Genomic DNA, 19,450 nt, shown 5'->3' on the forward strand with positions numbered 1-19,450 from the left:
GTGTTTCTTGGTAGTCTTAAACAAATCTACTTTGAAACAAAGTATACACCTCACACACATGGTTATGGGCTTATAAAAATAAGATACCTGTACCATGTCAGATATAGAGTTGAAATGTATACTATATTGAGTTTGCATCCCAATATTACACTTTATATACAGTACATCACAGAAGACTGAAATCTAACACAACCATTTGACATAGAAACATAGAATTCTGTGTGAGATCAATTAAAAATTACTTTGAGAAGCTCCGCAGCTCATTAGTGGTGGTGAGTTAAGACAATCAGAAGTACTATCAGACATTCCCAAATGAGCACTTTTATAGATTGGGCGCAGGCCATGTACCTCTATGCGTGCTCAGGTACGCTCGCTTACTCAACAATGGCAGAACAAAGAACCAGACACATGTTCACATGGAGTGCTCCAAGACAAAAAGGAAATAAACCAAAACTTGTTTCTCACAAGTGTAGCATGGGTTGTGAGCTCTGCAAACAACTTGTCCACTCCGAGATTGAGAATGGTAAATGACTGTAATAATATATTGAATGCAGTGTCGGGACTAATGCAACATTTTTATAAAATTGCTTGGCGTGCCAAGGCAAATACCCTTGCATGCCAGCCGTGGCACCTATGTCATAAGTTGCAGATGCCTGTACTAGACAAATGGAGCTGAGATATTTTCCCCCATAATCAGTGGAAAGTTGCCCCATACTGTATGGTAGTTCTAGGTGAATTATGGCTAAGGCTCCCTCTGCTACAGTAGCCAGCTAGCTAGCTTCTCCAGGCAGACCCACAGTGCAGACAGAGTATCCCACCACAGCAGGAGCCTGCACTCTCACCCCTCTCAATTAAGGCCTCAATCCTCTCATTATCTCCCTATGTGAACAGAGCCCAGCTGTGTGTGTGTGTGTGTGTGTGTGTATGTGTTGGTATGTTGTGTGTGTGTGCATGCATGCGTGTGAACTTCCTGTGTGTGTGTGTGCGCACGCTTGTCGGTGTGTTTGAGGTCATCCTTTCGCTACGTGTTGTAAATGGGTCAGTGGAGTCTCCTGCCAGGCTGCGCTCAGGTCTTGCCTGCTGACCCGAAGCAGCATGTCTGGACAGATCACCCATGGCCTGGCCACGCTGTGGGTGACTGCACTGATCTAGCTCACTACTCAACCAAACCAGGAGAGAAGAAACCTGCCAACTTGGCCATGACTGCTAATATGATCTACTGAAGAGAATCACTGTTTTAAAGGTCGGATTTTCTACAGTAAAACTGTCCCAATTTTACCCCATCTGATCTCGTCCTCATCAGTGGCACCTTGTGAATACCCAGGGGGGTAGTGGAGGTCCTGGGCTGTTGTGGTTACACATGGTCTGCGGTTGTGAGGCCGGTTGGATGTACTGCCAAATTCTCTAAAACTACGTTGGAGCCGGCTTATGGTAGAGAAAAGAACATGAAATTCTCTGGCAACAGCTTTGGTGGACATTCCTGCAGTCAGCATTCCAATCTGTGGCATTGTGTTGTGTGATGAAACTGCACATTTTAGAGTGGCCTTTTATTGTCCCCAGTACAAGGTGCACCTGTGTAGTGATCGTGCTGTTTTATCAGCTTCTTGATATGCCACACCTGTCAGGGGGATGGATTATCTTGGCAAAGGAGAAATGCTCACTAACAGGGATGTAGACAAATTTGTGCACAAAATTTGAGAGAACTCATGAAACATGGGACCAGCACTTTATATGTTGCATTTATATTTTTGTTCAGTATATATAATATATATTTTGTAGATTTTTTATATATAATTTTTTCTTCGATATTTTGTCTTATTTTTTGGACCAAACACAAGTGTGCCACTGCCCCTAATGGATGAGCCGCCACTGCTCTTTATATTTTTATTACAAAACGCATTGCATTCTGTATTTCAAGTCATTAATTGCCTACATATTTTTTTATCAGCTACGTATGTTTATTCTATCTGTGTAATATGCCTAATATACTGTACATCCCTACATTTACCATTAGTCTGTACTTTACTGTACTGTATATCAATGCAGAGCAGAAGGAAGCTTCTCTTCTCTTGAACACGGTGTCCTCTGAGACTGCTCAGTGAGTAAGGAAGCTTCTCTTCCCCGGAACATGGTGTCCTCTGGGACTGCTCATGCATAAAACCCCCACTCTCTCCCTCCTGGCAATATCCTTCTGTTGAAAAAAACAAAATTGAAAACTCCTGACAGTTGTTCTTTCCTTTCGTTGAACCACCATGTTGCTTCAGAGAGGAAAGTCCACAGCAGCATCGCAGGCCCCTAGGGAGCCTGTTGTGAACAAGTGGAAAATGACAGGTTCCTCTCCGGCGCACACCGACCCAAATATCGCTGTGCGGTCATACGGAAGAGGCCTGTGTGTCGGGGTCTACCGCGGCGGGGAGAGAGATGGATGGGGGGAAGAGGTAGAGGGGAAGGAGAAAGGGAGAGGGGGATTGTGTGCTCCGATCCCTGTCTAACTGCCACCACAGGTCAATGCATCTGACGTGTGATTGCACACCTGACACATCTCTCTCGCTCTCTCTCTCTCTGTCTGTTTTTCTCTCTTTCTCTCTCTCTCGCTCTCTCTTTCCTCTCACTATATCTCAATTTGTTTTTATTTTCTTTCCCTATATTTCTCTGACCTCATACTATAATTATTTTGTGTTTCCTTTTCCATCGTTGTTTCGCATTTACATATTTATATTTCCCTCTCCTTTCATTGTGCCTCTCTCTCTTTCTCTCCTCTCTCTCTCTATTTCTGTCTCTTTCTCTCCCTCCCCCCGTCCCCTCCTCTTTAGGATGTGTTTGAGGAGCTGGCGGAGAATTCTGAGTTCAATGAAAGTAAGGGTCCATGTCTGGCATTCCGGCGAGCAGCCTCAGTCCTGAAGAGTCTGCCATCAGCAGTGCACTGTCTGGGGGCCATCCAGGGCCTCCCCTGCCTGGGTGAGCACACCAAGGCTGTCATGGAGGTAACATCAGCTCCACTGCATAAATTCAGTCACACACACACACACACACACACACACACACACACACACACACACACACACACACACACACACACACACACACACACACACACACACACACCAGTGTAAAATAAACAGAGTGAAGCCCAAACGTTTCACATGTGCGTGGACATTGGAGTGACACTCAGTAAGCAACCGCTCAGTAGAGTATTGTTGAGTGAACATCAGAGGGGAAAAATCTAAAGACCCATTGAGATGAAATAGTAGCTTAGTGAGCACTGAGGCCGTGGTAGTGATGAACAATTGGTGTGTGTGTGTGTGTGTGTGTGTGTGTGTGTGTGTGTGTGTGTGTGTGTGTGTGTGCAACCCCATGAGAAAGTAAATCAGAGCAGTATCCCTGAGCTTGAGGAGGTTTGGCCTTGGCTTGAGGGTTGAAAACCAGTGGGGAGATGCATCATTGAGCAGCAGTGGAGGCTGCTGAGGGGAGAACGGCTCATAATAATGGCCGGAACGGAGCAAATGGAATGGTATCAAACACCTCAGATGTATTTGATACCGTACCACTGATTCCGCTCCAGATATTACCATGAGCCTGTTCTCCCCAATTAAGGTGCCACCAACCTCCTGTGTTGAGCAGTGGACTCAAGGCAGAAATGTCTACTCTGCTTTAGCTGCTGTTCCTTGTTAAAATAGTAAAGTAAACCAAAATACTGCTTTGTAGTCTTTTTTCATGCACACACACACACACACACACACACACACACACACACACACACACACACACACACACACACACACACACACACACACACACACACACACACACACAGTTGAAACACAGTTGAAGCAGATGACAGCAAATTACAACAGAACCTCACTTTTTTTTAAATAAACGCTTCTCCGATAGTTGTGTCCTCTGAGATGTCCAATGATGCTACTATTACATAACTGTGATGTTGTTTGGACTTTTTATCCTACACCCTAAGCAGCGCCTTGGTGCCTACTGCTTTTACATCTTTGATAAATGTGATATGGAGACACTTAAAATGTGACCAGCAAATGAGTTGTGCTCCCTGGAGAGGAGAACGCTATTAGGCCCGGCAACAAAGCCTGTTCAAAACAAACAGTCGGAGCTGTGTAAAATTACACCCTGAGCTTTTCATTACAGCTATAAAACCGGAATTAATCCGATGCTTTACTATACCAAAGCTATTATTTCTATAATAGGAATGGAAATGAGTATCAGAGGGGTACTTTAAGTACTCCTAGAAACAAATTCCATGAGCAGCAAGACTTAAGAAGAGCTCCTCCTTAAATTGCATTTTTTTATATTTGTTATTATTTTATTATATGTGACCAGTTGAGGGTAGACTTCATCCTAAAAGTGAACAAGGAATCAAAGGAGGCCTTCCGTTCTACACGGATGATCCCAATGTTTGGCACACAGCTCTCCACAAGGCCAATAATGCACTTAAAATGTCAGAAAACAGGACAATAAGGCAGTTATACATTGATTCCACCCTCAAATGTAACATTAATATTGTAATTACGGCACTGTGATGGTTCAAGTCTCGGAGGCTAGTCTGGATACATTTGTCCATTTACCAAACTCAACACCTCCTTTGTGTCCCAGGATGTTGTCCCCAGAGTCCCTCTCCTTCCCTGCAGGAGACATAGCCCTCAGCATGCCATTCTTACATGTGACACTTGCAGTATCACAGCATTTCAGAAGAGGAGATCTGCGTTAGTTGCATTATGCTATCAGGTGCATTGAGGAGGGCAACCAGTCTCTCAGGATTGAAGTACGCAGAAAACGAGCGGAACTGTCCACCACAGTCAATATAAGCCATCTCCAGGACCTAAGGCAGGAATTAGTCAGCTACAAACATCCACTCCTAAAAGAGTCCAGTAAAAACCTAGAACCTAGCAAACTGTTGAACAAGGACCCATCAACCGTCTCAAACATTCAGCCAACCCAATCAACCTATCCACCAACCCAGCTGAGCCCATCCACCCCAGTCTCACGGCCTGTGATTGCTCCCACTCCTGCCATCCTCCACAGGCCCGAGAAGAAGCCTGACATTGTTTTGACGATGGACTCCAATGGAAAATGAATGAATGAGCATTAACTTTTTTTTAAATAGGGTGGTGGCTAAGTTGTGGTGCCCCACATCTTACATACCCATGGAGCTCCTGACAGTGGCCCAGCTTGGCTCACCGAGCCTTTTCATTGTGCATACTGGAACCAATGACTTGCAGGCTCAACAGGAAAAGGTGGCCACATCACTTTCAAGGGTGATGGAGAGGTCCTCTACCACCTTCCCAGATGCCAGGATTGTAATGTCAACCCTTCTCCGGAGGAGAGATTTTCACCCTGCCACGATCGAAAGTATAAATGCCAGCCTCTCCCGGGATTGTGCTAAATGGCCAAATGTAAAATTGGCCCACCATCCCACCCTTTTTCTCGACTGACTGTATGATAATACACACTTGTTCAAATAGTCTGCTTCTCTGGGTGCCCAGTCCACCTCACCCCACAGGAGCAGCAGACCAGCTAACAACTTCCTGAGACAAGTCGGACACTCCTTTAGACATGCCTCCAGTGGTGCTTCACAGAGACTGGAGAACAGCCAGCAACACTGCCCCAGACCAGGCCCTCCTCAACTCAGCCCAGCTCTATACAGCACCGACCACAACCTAGGGTCTGGCAAAAGACTGTTGAGGATAGTGCACCACACGACGCAGTCCACACCATGTATCAGTCACATAGTCATTTAGCAGATGCTTTTATCCAAAGCGACTTACAGTCAAGCTTGGATACATTCTTATGTATGGGTGGTCCCGGGAATGGAACCCACTACCCTGCCGTTACAAGCGTCATGCTCTACCAACTGAGATACATGTATCATTCATATAATCAGCCCTCATATGCTGAGGGTTTGGAGCTTTCCCAGTGCCACTACCCTCCATACCACCGTCCTCGATTCCCACACAACCTCGCTCACAGGCTAGTTCTGGTTACCCTCCCTACTCCCACCCCCAGGATAGGCCTGGAACACTCCTGCCTCGAATGGCAGTCCCAACCCTGCAACAGGAGCCACACCAAGGCTCAGAATGGAGCATTGGAAGAAAATCCGGTCCCCTGCAGCAGCTCCACTCAATTGTCAGGAGCTTCATCAGGGTGGACTGAGCTCTGCCAACGCTGCTCACCCAGTTCCCGCCCCATCCCCTGCATCCAGCAACTTGGGGGAGGTCTGTCGAATGCTCAGTCTGCTTTGCTCTCACGTGGTTGGACCTTGGCAAAGTCTCAGCTCACTCAATAAATAGCTGCAGCAAAAACTCCTCTATGCCTGTTAGCTCTTATGGGAATGAGCTGAATACCCCCTCTGACTGTATATATCCTAGGGGTTTGGGCTACAATGGACACAATTGACATTCTGGTTCTTTTGGAAACATGGTTAAAAGAGACATTGAAGTACAGTACCAGTCAAAAGTTTGGACACACCTACTCATTCCAGGGTTTTTCTTTACTTTGACTATTTTCCACATTAAAGAATGATAGTGAAGACATCAAAACTATGGAATAAAAAATATGGAATCATGTAGTAACCAAAAAAGTATATATTTATATATTTGAGATTCTTCAAAGTAGACACCCTTTGCCTTGATGACAGCTTTGCACACTCTTGGCATTCTCTCACAACCAGCTTCATGAGGTAGTCACCTGGAATGCATTTCAATTAACAGGTGTGCCTTGTTAAAAGTACATTTGTGGAATTTCTTTCCTTCTTAATGAGTTTGAGACAATCAGTTGTGTTGTGTCAAGGTAGTGGTATACAGAAGATATCACGAATTAGTAAAGACCAAGTCCATATTATGGCAAGACCAGCTCAAATAAGCAAAAATAAATGACAGTCCATCATTATTTTAATCTGGAAAATTTCAAGAACTTTGAAAGTTTCTTCAAGTGCATTTGCACAAACCATCAAGCGCTATGATGAAACTGGCTCTCATGAGGACCGCCACAGGAAAGGAAGACCCAGAGTTACCTCTGCTGCAGAGGATGAGTTAATTAAAGTTAACTGCACCTCAGATTGCAGCCCAAATAAATGCTTCACAGAGTTCGAGTAACAGACACATGTCAACTTCAACTGTTCAGAGGAGACTGCGTGAATCAGGCCTTCATGGTCGAATTGCTGCAAAGAAACCACTACTAAATGACACCAATAAGAAGAGACTTGCCTGGACCAAGAAACATGAGCAATGGACATTAGACCAGTGGAAATCTGTCCTTTGGTCTGATGAGTCCAAACGTGAGCTTTTTGGTTCCAACCGCTGTGTCTTTGTGAGACGCAGAATAAGTGAACAGATGATCTCCACATGTGTGGTTCCCACCGTGAAGCATGGAGGAGGAGGGATGGTGTGGAGGTGCTTTGCTGGTGACACTGTCTGTGATGTATTTAAAATTCAAGGCACCCTTAACCAGAGTCAAAGATAGCTCTGAAGAAAACCAAAGGTTAGATCTATCTCAGCTCATTGAGATAAGAAATCTCGCCTGAGCCAAAGCAAGGAAAATTGTACTGGCAATCTTTCAGACAACTGAGAAACAGATTTACTATCTCGATTAAGAAAGCTAAATCAAGCTACTTTTAAGCTCTATCTCTGACTCTGCTTGTGATCCTTCAAAATGTTGGACAGTAATTGCACTGAAGCATACAAGTTCTGTCTGACTTTGGCATCATAACTGAGAAGAATGGGATAAGTGATGCTTTTAATCATCATTTTATCTCGGTAGCCTTTTTATTTGAGAGAGACTGTGGTTTAATTGACCCTGGTCAGTCAATCAATTGCTCTTCCCTCTGCCAGTCTCTAGCTTACTTGACGGTTAACCCGCCAACTTCTAGTGAATCTTTGTTTTCATTTCAACAATTTACTACCTGTGATGTGCTAGATGCCTTGCTTAAGATTAAAGTTTTAAAAAATCAGCTAGGGCTGATATGCTTGATCCATTTTTTGCTTCAGCTCTCTGCCCCCCCTGATTGCTGTATCATTAACCCATACTTTTTATCTGACAATTATATCTGGTACTATCCCCAAGGTTTGGAAGGTGGCCCATGTACTCCCTCTTCACAGAGGTGGTGACCCTTGTGACCTAAGTAATTATTGGCCTATTTCTAAACTTTGTTGCCTAGCTAAAATATTAGAATCCTCGAATCATTCTCAGCTAAGATCGTTCCTATTTTTGAAATATATTCTAAATGTACATCAGTTGGGTTTTACACCAGGTCGTGGGACTATCTCGATTGCATCCCTAGGTATAAATGATGTGGTTAACTGTATGGATAATAGGCACCATTGCGCTGCCCTTTTAATGAACCTGTCAAAGGCCTTCAATACAGTTGATCACTCATTGCAAATGCAGAGGGTATCCTCCATTGGCGTAGACTCGGCTACATGTAACTGGTTTAAAAATGACTTAACAGATAGAATTCAATGTGTATCTACTGATAGTGTTAAATCTTTTTTTTTTTTGACAAAATAAAATGTGTCCTGCAGGGGTCAATTCTGAGCCCTGTACTTTTTACTGTTTACAATACCAATATGGGAAAATCGTAATCTGCTCTTGTATGCCGATTATACTGCTATGTATGATTATAGTATGCCTTAATTGTATTACAGAAAAAAGTAATTGACCTGAAATGAGTTTTGAATGCAGGTAAAACTAAGTACAGTGCCTTCAGAAAGTATTCACACCCCTTGACTTGTTCCACATTTTGTTGTGTTACAGCCTGAATTTAAAATGGATCACATTTAGTTGTTTTGTCACTACACACAATACCCAATGATGTCAAAGTGGACATTTTTACAAATAAATTACAAATGAAAAGCTGATAGGTCTTGAGAATTCAAGCCCTTTTTTTATGGCAAGGAGTAAAAATGTGCTGAAAAAGTCACATAGTATGTTGCATGGACTCACTCTGTGTATAATAATGGTGTTTAATATGTTTTTTGAATGACTACATCGTCTCTGAGGATAGATCGACAACATTGTAGTTACTGCACAATAATAACCTAATTGACAGTGTGAAAAGAATACAGAATACAAAATATTTCAAAACATGCATCCTGTTTGCAACACGGCACTAATGAACTCTCTATATTTTCAAGCATAGTGGTGGCTGCCGTAATGTTATGGGTATGCTTGTAATTGTTAAGGACTAGGGAGTTTTTCATGATTAAAAAGAAACGGAATGGAGCTAAGCACAGGCAAAATCCTAGAGGAAAACCTAGGGGGTACTAAGTTAACATATGGAATTGCTTTAAGTTGGTCATACCATGGATCATTTAGCTTTTTGATTTTGAATTTCACGACCCCTTCAGGTATAAAAACACTATATAAAAACATGTTTGAATTTGGCCTTTACTACTATAGCCAATAGAAACACATTGGATAACACATTCATAAATAGAAAGAAAGACAGTCAAAAAATAAATCATAAGGAATAAGGTTTTGAAGGGTCGACCTCTGAATGATCAGCTATGAAAAGCCAACTGACATTTACTCCTGAGGTACTGACCTGTTGCACCCTCTACAACTGCTGTTTTCGTTATTTGACCCTGCTGGTCATCTATGAATGTCTGAACATCTTGAAGAACAATCTGGCTTTAAATGGCCATGTACTCTTATGGCCATGTACACTCCACCCGGCACAGCCAGAAGAGGAATGGTCACCCCTCAGAGCCTGGTTCCTCTCTAGGTTTCTTCCTCGGTTCCTGCCTTTCTAGGGAGTTTTTCCTAGCCACCGTACTTCTACACCTCCATTGCTTGCTGTTTAGGGTTTTATGATGGGTTTCTGTGTAGCACTTTGTGACATCTGCTGATGTAAAAAGGGCTTTATAAATACATTTGATTGATTCTACACCTAGGAGATATAAGAAAGCTCAGGAAATATGTGTTTTTTTGGACACATATTTAACCCTTTTTTTTTGTTGGCACACAACTACCTCCATACTCCCATTTGTTTGTATGGGTTACCTTCAGATGAGTCCTGTGACACTTGTCTCCCCTTTCCATAGAGTGGTCATAATAGTTTGTAGCCCAAACCGTTGGGACGCTACAGACGTTTTTGTGAGAAGACCGATTTTCGGGATGTTCCATGATCTGACAAACACCAATGTAGCTCGGTCACTTTCCACCGCAGATGCAGAAGGCAGGCAAAAAAACTGATATCTCTCGCTTAAACTGAAGGTGCGTCAATAGACTCTTAAGGATGGACAGATTTTGATGGGGTGCGTCAATAGACTCTTAAGGATCTACTTGAAAATCTATCGCAAGTCCTGAATGATCAACAACCAATTTGACAGAGCTTGTATAATTTTTTAAATAATAATGGGCAAATGTTGCACAATCCAGGTGTGGAAAGCTCTTAGAGACTTACCCAGAAAGACTCACATTTGTAATCGCTGCCAAAGGGGATTTTCTAAAGTATTGACTCAGAGGTGTGAATAAGTCTGTAAATGAAATATTTCTATATTTCATTTTCAATACATTTGCTAACATTTATAAAAACATGTTTTAATTTTCTCATTATGGGGTATTGTGTATAGATGGGTGGGCATTCAGGCTGTAAACCAACAAAATGTGGAATACGTCAAGGGGTATGAATACTTTCTGAAGGCACTGTATATGTTGTTCTCTGAAGCTCATATAAATAACTCTGATGATTTAAACAACTTTGGATGGTGTTCATATTGATCATGTCCTTGCTTACAAATATCTGGGCATCTGGATAGATGAAAAGCTGTCTTTTAAAAAGCATATTGATGAGTTAGTTAATAAGCTGAGAATAAAAATGTGCTTCTTCTATAGAAATAGGTCCTGCCTCTCACTAGATAGTAGAAAGCAGATTATTCAGTCGATGTTCCTATCGGTCCTAGACTATGGCGACATCATCGATATGAACGCAACTGCCACTTCATTAAAGCTGCTAGATGCAGTTTATCATTACGGACTGCGATTTATTACGGGTGACAATTTCAGTACTCTTCACTGCATTCTCTACCAGAAAGTTGGTTGGCCCTCTTTGATGTCACGTAGGTTGATACATTGCTATGTTTTCATGTTTAAAGCCCTTTTACAAAAACTCTCACTGTACCTACCTTAAATGATTACTAAACTTTAGACTTGTCTGGTCTCGGGGATGGCTAACTCTGGAAATTCCTTTTAGGAAATCAGCTTTTAGTTTTCTGTTCCACAAATTACATACAAATCTTCAAAATGTTGTTAAATTTGATGTTTTGGTGCCTCTAGGGCAATTCAGAAAGCTGATTGAGGACCTTATTACTGATGAATGCACTTGTTTTTTATGATTGTGTTTTTCTTTCTGTTTGCGTTTTGTATTTATATTTCGATGCATATATTTTCTGTAATTTCTGTACTTCAGGTCTTATCTGTAAAATAAACCTTGGTCTCAAAATGACTCCCTGATAAAATAAAGGTTAAATAATAAAAAATAAATAATACATATTTTCTAAAATGAAGAGCAATAAGCTATAGAAGTGTTTTTTTGGAAAAACCACAAAGGACTCAACAGAAGTTTGGAAGGAAAAATCAACATAGTTGTCACGATCGTGTGGAGGAGAGACGGACCAAAACGCAGCATGTGGAAAATAAGCCATCTTCTTTTATTATTGAAGAAGGCAAAACGAAACAAAACACTTACAAACTACCAAAACAATAAACGACCGTGAAGCTAATAAACGTAGTGCACACACACACAGGCTACAAACGTTCAGACATAGACAATTCCCCACAACAAACTAAAGCCCATGGCTACCTTAAATATGGCTCCCAATCAGAGACAACAGAAACCAGCTGTCTCTAATTGGGAACCCATTCAGGCAACCATAGACTTTCCTAGACAACTACTCACAACATAGACACAGCTAGACAACTATACTAAACATAAACCCAACTACTCTAAATAAACCCCCTAAACCTTACAATCACCCTGGACACTACAAAACCCACATAAATACCCATGTCACACCCTGACCTAACTAAAATAATAAAGAAAACAAAGAATACTAAGGCCAGGGCGTGACATAGCCCCCCCCTTAAGGTGCGAACTCCGGGCGCACCAGCACAAAGTCTAGGGGAGGGTCTGGGTGGGCATCTGACCACGGTGGTGGCTCAGGCTCAGGGCGTGGTCCCCACCCCACCATAGTCAATCCCAGCTTATATCTCCCCCTACAAATGACCACCCTCATATTACCCCCACTTAATCTTTTGGGTAACATCGACACAAGGGGCAGCACCGGGATAGAGGAATAGCTCAGGATAGAGAGGTAGCTCAGGATAGAGAGGTAGCTCAGGATAGAGGGGCAACTCCGGACTGAAAGGCAGCTCCGGACAGAGAGACAGCTCTGGACTGAGGGGCAGTTCTGAATAAATAACCGCTCTGGGCTGAGGGACAGCTCATGACTGGCTGACGGCTCTGGACGCTCATGGCTGGCTGACGGCTCTGGACGCTCATGGCTGGCTGACGGCTCTGGACGCTCATGGCTGGCTGACGGCTCTGGACGCTCATGGCTGGCTGACGGCTCCGGACGCTCATGGCTGGCTGACGGCTCCGGACGCTCATGGCTGGCTGACGGCTCTGGCAGATCCTGTCTGGTTGGCGGCTCTGGCAGATCCTGTCTGGTTGGCGGCTCTGGCAGATCCTGTCTGGTTGGCGGCCCTGGCAGATCCTGTCTGGTTGGCGGCCCTGGCAGATCCTGTCTGGTTGGCGGCTCTGGCAGATCCTGTCTGGTTGGCGGCTCTGGCAGATCCTGACTGACAAATGGCTCTAGCGGCTCCTGACTGACTAACGGCTCTGACGGCTCGGGACAGACGGGCGGCTCTAATGGCTCGGGACAGACGGATGGCTCAGACGGCGCTGGGGAGACGGATGGCTCAGATGGCGCTGGGGAGACGGATGGCTCAGATGGCGCTGAGGAGACGGATGGCTCAGATGGCGCTGCGGAGACGGATGGCTCAGATGGCGCTGCGGAGACGGATGGCTCAGACTGATCCTGTCTGGCGGAAGGCTTTGGCTGCTCCTGTCTGGCGGAAGGCTCTGTAGGCTCATGGCAGACGGGCAGTTCATGCGGCACTTGGCAGACGGACAGTTCAGGCGCCGTTGGGCAGACGGCAGACTCTGGCCGGCTGAGACGCACTGTAGGCCTGGTGCGTGGTGCCGGAACTGGAGGTACCGGGCTAAGGACACGCACCTTCAGGCTAGTGCGGGGAACAACAACAGGGCACACTGAGTTCTCAAGGCGCACTATATGCCTGGTGCGTGGTACCGGACTGAGGGCACGCACCTCAGGACGAGTGCGGGGAGAAATAACAGTGTGTACAGGACTCAGGAGACGCACAGGTGGCTTAGTGCGTGGTGCCGGAACTGGAGGCACTGGGCTGGAGACACGCACCATAGGGAGAGTGCGTGGAGGAGGAACAGGGCTCTGAAAACGCACTGGAAGCCTGGTGCGTGGTGTAGGCACTGGTGGTACTAGGCTGGGGCGAGGAGGTGGCGCCGGAAATACCGGACCGTGCAGGCGTACTGGCTCCCTTGAGCACCGAGCCTGCCCAACCTTACCTGGTTGAATGCTCCCCGTCGCCCGACCAGTGCGGGGAGGTGGAATAACCCGCACCGGTCTATGTAGGCGAACCGGGGACACCATGCGTAAGGCTGGTGCCATGTAAGCCGGCCCAAGGAGACGTACTGGTGGCCAGATATGTAGGGCCGGCTTCATGACATTTGGCTCAATGCCCAATCTAGCCCTACCAGTGCGGGGAGGTGGAATAACCCGCACTGGGCTATGCACCCGTACAGGAGACACCGTGCGCTCTACTGCGTAACACGGCGTCTGCCCGTACTCCCGCTCTCCACGGTTAGCCTGGGAAGTGGGCGCAGGTCTCCTACCTGCCCTTGGCCCACTACCTCTTAGCCCCCCCCCAAGAAATTTTTGGGTAGTACTCACGGGCTTTTCAGGCTTCCAGCCACGTCTCCTTGCTGCCTCCTCATATCTCCGCCTCTCTGCCTTCGCTGCCTCCAGCTCAGCTTTAGGGCGGCGATATTCTCCTGGTTGAGCCCATGGTCCCTTTCCATCCAATATTTCCTCCCATGTCCATGAGTCCTGGTTACTTTGCCGCTGTTGTTGGTTCCGCTCATGCTGCTTGATCCAATGTTGGTGGGGAATTCTGTCACGATCGTGTGGAGGAGAGACGGACCAAGACGCAGCATGTGGAAAATAAGCCATCTTCTTTTATTATTGAAGAAGGCAAAACGAAACAAAACACTTACAAACTACCAAAACAATAAACGACCGTGAAGCTAATAAACGTAGTGCACACACACAGGCTACAAACATTCAGACATAGACAATTCCCCACAACAAACTAAAGCCCATGGCTACCTTAAATATGGCTCCCAATCAGAGACAACAGAAACCAGCTGTCTCTAATTGGGAACCCATTCAGGCAACCATAGACTTTCCTAGACAACTACTCACAACATAGACACAGCTAGACAACTATACTAAACATAAACCCAACTACTCTAAATAAACCCCCTAAACCTTACAATCACCCTGGACACTACAAAACCCACATAAATACCCATGTCACACCCTGACCTAACTAAAATAATAAAGAAAACAAAGAATACTAAGGCCAGGGCGTGACAATAGTAATATAGTCTATTTATTATTTTTTTTTACAGGAGATCCTTATATTTGGCCGCTCCTTTAAAGTTGAAGAGGTACAGAGTGATGAACGATATCAAGCACTTAAGGTGAGTGGATCAAAAGGAACTCTTTTCAATTTTCTTGTGAAATTATTTTGAAGTTATAGATACCATAGTTTAATTTGCTGTACATTTCCGCCAAATTATTATTTTATACACCATACAAATGCTGCCAGCAAGACTTAAATAGAACCTATACCAGTAATTCCTCCCCCCCAAAGAGATCCCATCTGACAACATGTTATTTTGAGTACATCAATGTTTTCTTGCCAGCTGTTCACCAGTGTGTTCGGGGTTGGACCCAAAACTGCTGAGAAGTGGTACCGCAGAGGGCTGCGCTCACTCAAGGAGATTCTGGCCGAGCCCAACATCCAGTTGAACAGGATGCAGAGAGCTGGTATGAACAGGACCTCCTCCCTTTGTTTTGATACCAGAACACTAATATGTAGCTGATCTAAAATTATCTTACTTTTGATATTGCCTTAATTGCAGAAAGTAGTCAACTCTGGTGGTTTCTCTATCTCTGGGATTGTATTCACAAAAGGTCGCGGAATACGATTCTATGAATAGGGAGGACCTGATCATAAATCAGCACTTCTAACCTGATACGCTTTTACAGGCCCCAGTCTCTCATTCTGTTAAGGTAATGTCCCAGAGTAGGTTCTATATCCGATGCTCTAAAAGTAGCAGTTGACCCCCAGACAGTTGGCACTTTACAGTGATAAGCTGAGACCGTAGGTGAAGTAACACAATGAAAACCTAACAAGGGGGATTCATAATGCAAATCAATGAGTTGTAGTTATAAAGAGTAAACCTTGTCATGGGACACTCATCAATCAGCTTGGGAGAGAAGGCCCTCATTAACATAAAGACCAAAAACATTCCCTGACTTTCAATATGAGGACTATGATTTGTTTGTCACATCATTGATGCAACACAGCAACAGAGTGAAATGTGACAGAATATTCTATCCCTACTTCTTTGCTTGGGAATTGGTTTCAGCTGACTGGGGGATCTTTTTAAGTTGATTAGCCAGGTTTGGAAGTCTTTGGCAAGCGGCCATTTGGGGTTAAGAGATTAAATACATTACAGTGGAGACAGATGGGACTGGGACATAGAGAGGAAAGTGGCAGATCGAACCAGCGCCTATGGGGCGATATGTGGACCAGAGTCAGTGGCACTACCGCTTGACCAGACTTACTTTGATTTTATTGTCCCCATGGGGAAATGTTGTCGCAGTGTCATGTACATGTTTAAAGTGGTGTTTAAATACAAAACATAATTGGCAATACAACTTTCATAACAGTTACATACCAATAAAAGTTTTTTTTTAAAGACTAGCAACAAAAAAAGACTCCAGCATGCTTCTATAGCTTGCAATAATTCAATTAAAATGGCTTTACTTGTAAAAAAAATTGTCAGCGATGTACAGAAAATACTCTGTAATGTCAAAGTGGAAGATTTATTGACATTTTTTGGGTGATAAATAAAACACAAATGTATCTTGATTAGATAAGTATTTAACCCCCTGAGTCAATACAAGTTAGAATCACCTTTGGCAGAGATCACAGCTGTGAGATGTCCTTAGTAAGACTCTAAGAGCATTGCACATCTGGATTGTACAATAGTTTCCCATTATTCTTTAAAAAATTCTTCAAGCTCTGTCAAGGTGGTTGGTGATCATTGCAAGATAGCCATTTTCAAGTCTTGGCATAGACTTTCAAACTGTAACTAGGCCACTCAGGAACATTCAATGTTGTCTTGGTAAGCAACTCCGGTGTATATTTGGCCTTGTGTTTTAGGTAATTTTCTGTTGAAAGGTGAATTTGTCTCCCAGTGTCTGTTGGAAGTTTTGTTTTGGATTTTGCCTGTGCTTAGCTCTATTCCGTTTCTTTTTGTCCTAAGAAACGCCCTAGTCCTTGCCGATGACAAGCATACCCCTAACATGATGCCATGCTTGAAAATATGAAGAGTGGTACTCAGTGATGTGTTTTGTTGGATTTGTCCCAAACATAACGCTTTGTATTCCGGACAAATTTTTTGTTTGTTTGACACATTTTTTGTATTATTTTAGTTCCTTTTCGCAAACAGGATGCGTTTTGGAATATCTTTATTCTGTATAGGCTTCCTTCTTTTCACTATGTCATTAATTTAAGTATTGTGCTGTAACTTCATTGTTGTTGATCAATCCTCAGTTATCTCCTATCACAGCTATTTAACTCTGTAACTGTTTTAAAATCACCATTAGCCACATGGTGAAATCCCTGAGTGGTTTCCTTCCTCTCCAGCAACTGAGCTAGTAAGGGCACCTGCATCTTTGTAGTGACTGGGTGAATTGATACACCATCCAAAGTGTAATTAATAACTGCACCATACTCTAAGGGATATTCAATGTTTGCTTTGTTTTACCCATCTACCAATAGGTGCCCTTCTTGTTGAACTATTGGAACACATCCCTGGTCTTTGGGGTTGAATCTGTGCTTGAAATTCACTGCTCAACTGAGAGACCTTACAGATAATTGTATGTGTGGGGTAAAGAGATGGGCTAGTTTAAAAAAATCCTGTTAAACACTATTATTGCACACAGAGTGAATCCATACAACTTTGTTATGTGTACTCCTGAACTTATTTAGGCTTGCCATAACAAAAGGGTTGAATACTTATTGACTCAATACATTTCAGCTTTACATTTTTATAAATATGTAAACATTTCTAAAAACATAATTACACTTTAACATTATGTGGTATTGTGTGTCTGTTGGAAGTTTTTCTTTGGATTTTGCCTGTGCTTAGCTCTATTCCGTGTCTTTTTGTCCTAAGACACAAAATCTCAATTTATCCGTTTAAAATGCAGGCTGTAATACAACAACATCTTGAAAAAGTCAAAGGGTGTGAATACTTTCTGAGGGCACTGTATATGGTATTGTACAGTACATAGCTTATTTTTGGGATTCTACCATTGGCTTCGCGAAGTCATAATAAACCATTTTATTTTCTGTTCTACAGTAATATCCAGTTACTAAGCAGTAATGACAACCAAATCTCTCCCGTTGTGAAATCCCAGCAAAATCAAGATGGTGTACAGTGAGATTACTGGCTGACATGGAACCGTTTCCTAATCTTAGAGGAGAGGGAGAGTCAACATTTCAGTGTGGGGGTAGACGTAGGTAGGAGCAGAAAGATGGAGGCCGGGATTAACTGTGTTTGTCAGACTGGTGGGGAAAAGCCACAAAGATCGATTCAATTTTCACTGTCAACAGGGGAATGGATTATTTCATAACCTTATTGATGCATGTCACATATACAAAGTGGCGCAACCTTGTTGGGGGAATAATAGTTGAAACAACTTCAAAGTGTCTCAACAGACTTAAGGGCATTTTTTTTTTAACTATGGTACTTAACAGGTAATTTGGGGATTCTATGGACACTTTGAGAATGTACACTTGAATTATCTTTATTTTTTTTACATTCTACCTTTTATCTTTTACCTCAGATTATTTTATATATGTGTCCATATTGTCGATGAGTGTCCAGTAGATGGACTACATGGTTCCAGATGTAATAGCCTAATGAAAACAACAACAACAACATCTAATCGAGGATGTCATTTGAAAGTGAGGTGAGGCGAGGAGAGGACAGCCGAGCTGAGGAGATGCGAAGAGAAGACATTTGATTTGGGTAGAGGAGGGCCAGGCACGGGTCCTTGAACATCCATTAGGTGATACATTTGATTTGGGTAGAGGAGGGCCAGGCACGGGTCCCTGAACATCCATTAGGTGATATTCCCACTTATTGTAGAGTATTAGAGAGCTATTACGTTGTACTTACGCGCCCTCTTTCTCAGTTGCTCTTGAGTAGTTTTTGTGAGAGAGAAACCTAGCACAGGGACTTCTTCTTAGCAAGAGTATAAAGTTTGGTAACACTTCATTTTAAGAGGTCCTTATTACAGTGTAACTACATGTGTAATTACAATAACAACTATTGTAGTTAATTGTAATAACTCATAGTTACACTGTAATAACAACATGTAACTGATGGTAATTGCAGTCTGTAATTATAGAGGTGTAACAACAAATGCTTGTTACCAAGCTTGTTACAAATGGGCAGGTTACCACAAAATTCACAAATGTGTTTGTGTTTAGTTTCTTTCTTCTGTCACAAGATTGGACGGATACACTGGGTGTCTGGGATTACAAAGGTTGGAGGCTCACTGGGCTCTAATTACCTACCCGTGCGCACTCTTCAAAATCTCTACTCAATGTTGTTGCTAGCACTTGCCCACAAAAAGTGTACAAACTGGGTTAACTTGGTAGAGTTTACAATAAACCCACAAGTACACCACAGAGTACATGTAATATCCACATAAGTAGAACATAATGACTAGGTGTTACACAGGATTTAGCTACATAAAATTAAGTGTGTCTTGAGGGGTACTTACTTGTAATTAATGTGTACTTATATAGTACATAACCCATCCTGACAAGCTGGTACTTATTTTTGTTAATTTGGTATTTTATTAGGATCCCCGATAGCTGATCCCCAACTATTCTTCCTGGGGTCCACATAAAACATGAAACTTGACATAATAGAGAACATTAATAGAGAAGACAGAACTACCTATCTTTTTTAAAGGCACACGTAACATACAGTTGAAGTCGGAAGTTTACATACACCTTA

General features: G+C 43.3%; 1 protein-coding gene across 1 annotated transcript in view; it reads left to right on the forward strand.

The window, feature by feature from the left end:
* Positions 1–19,450, forward strand: part of LOC120017546 (DNA nucleotidylexotransferase-like) — a 160,137-nt gene that overhangs the window by 42,166 nt on the left and 98,521 nt on the right. The window contains exons 4-6 of the mRNA XM_038960384.1: positions 2,814–2,984; positions 14,750–14,821; positions 15,047–15,170. Of these exons, the coding sequence (XP_038816312.1) occupies positions 2,814–2,984; positions 14,750–14,821; positions 15,047–15,170 (367 nt within the window). The remainder of the gene's footprint in view (positions 1–2,813; positions 2,985–14,749; positions 14,822–15,046; positions 15,171–19,450) is intronic.

This window comes from Salvelinus namaycush, chromosome 22 (assembly GCF_016432855.1).
Source record: "Salvelinus namaycush isolate Seneca chromosome 22, SaNama_1.0, whole genome shotgun sequence".
In the NCBI taxonomy this organism is placed as follows: domain Eukaryota; kingdom Metazoa; phylum Chordata; class Actinopteri; order Salmoniformes; family Salmonidae; genus Salvelinus; species Salvelinus namaycush.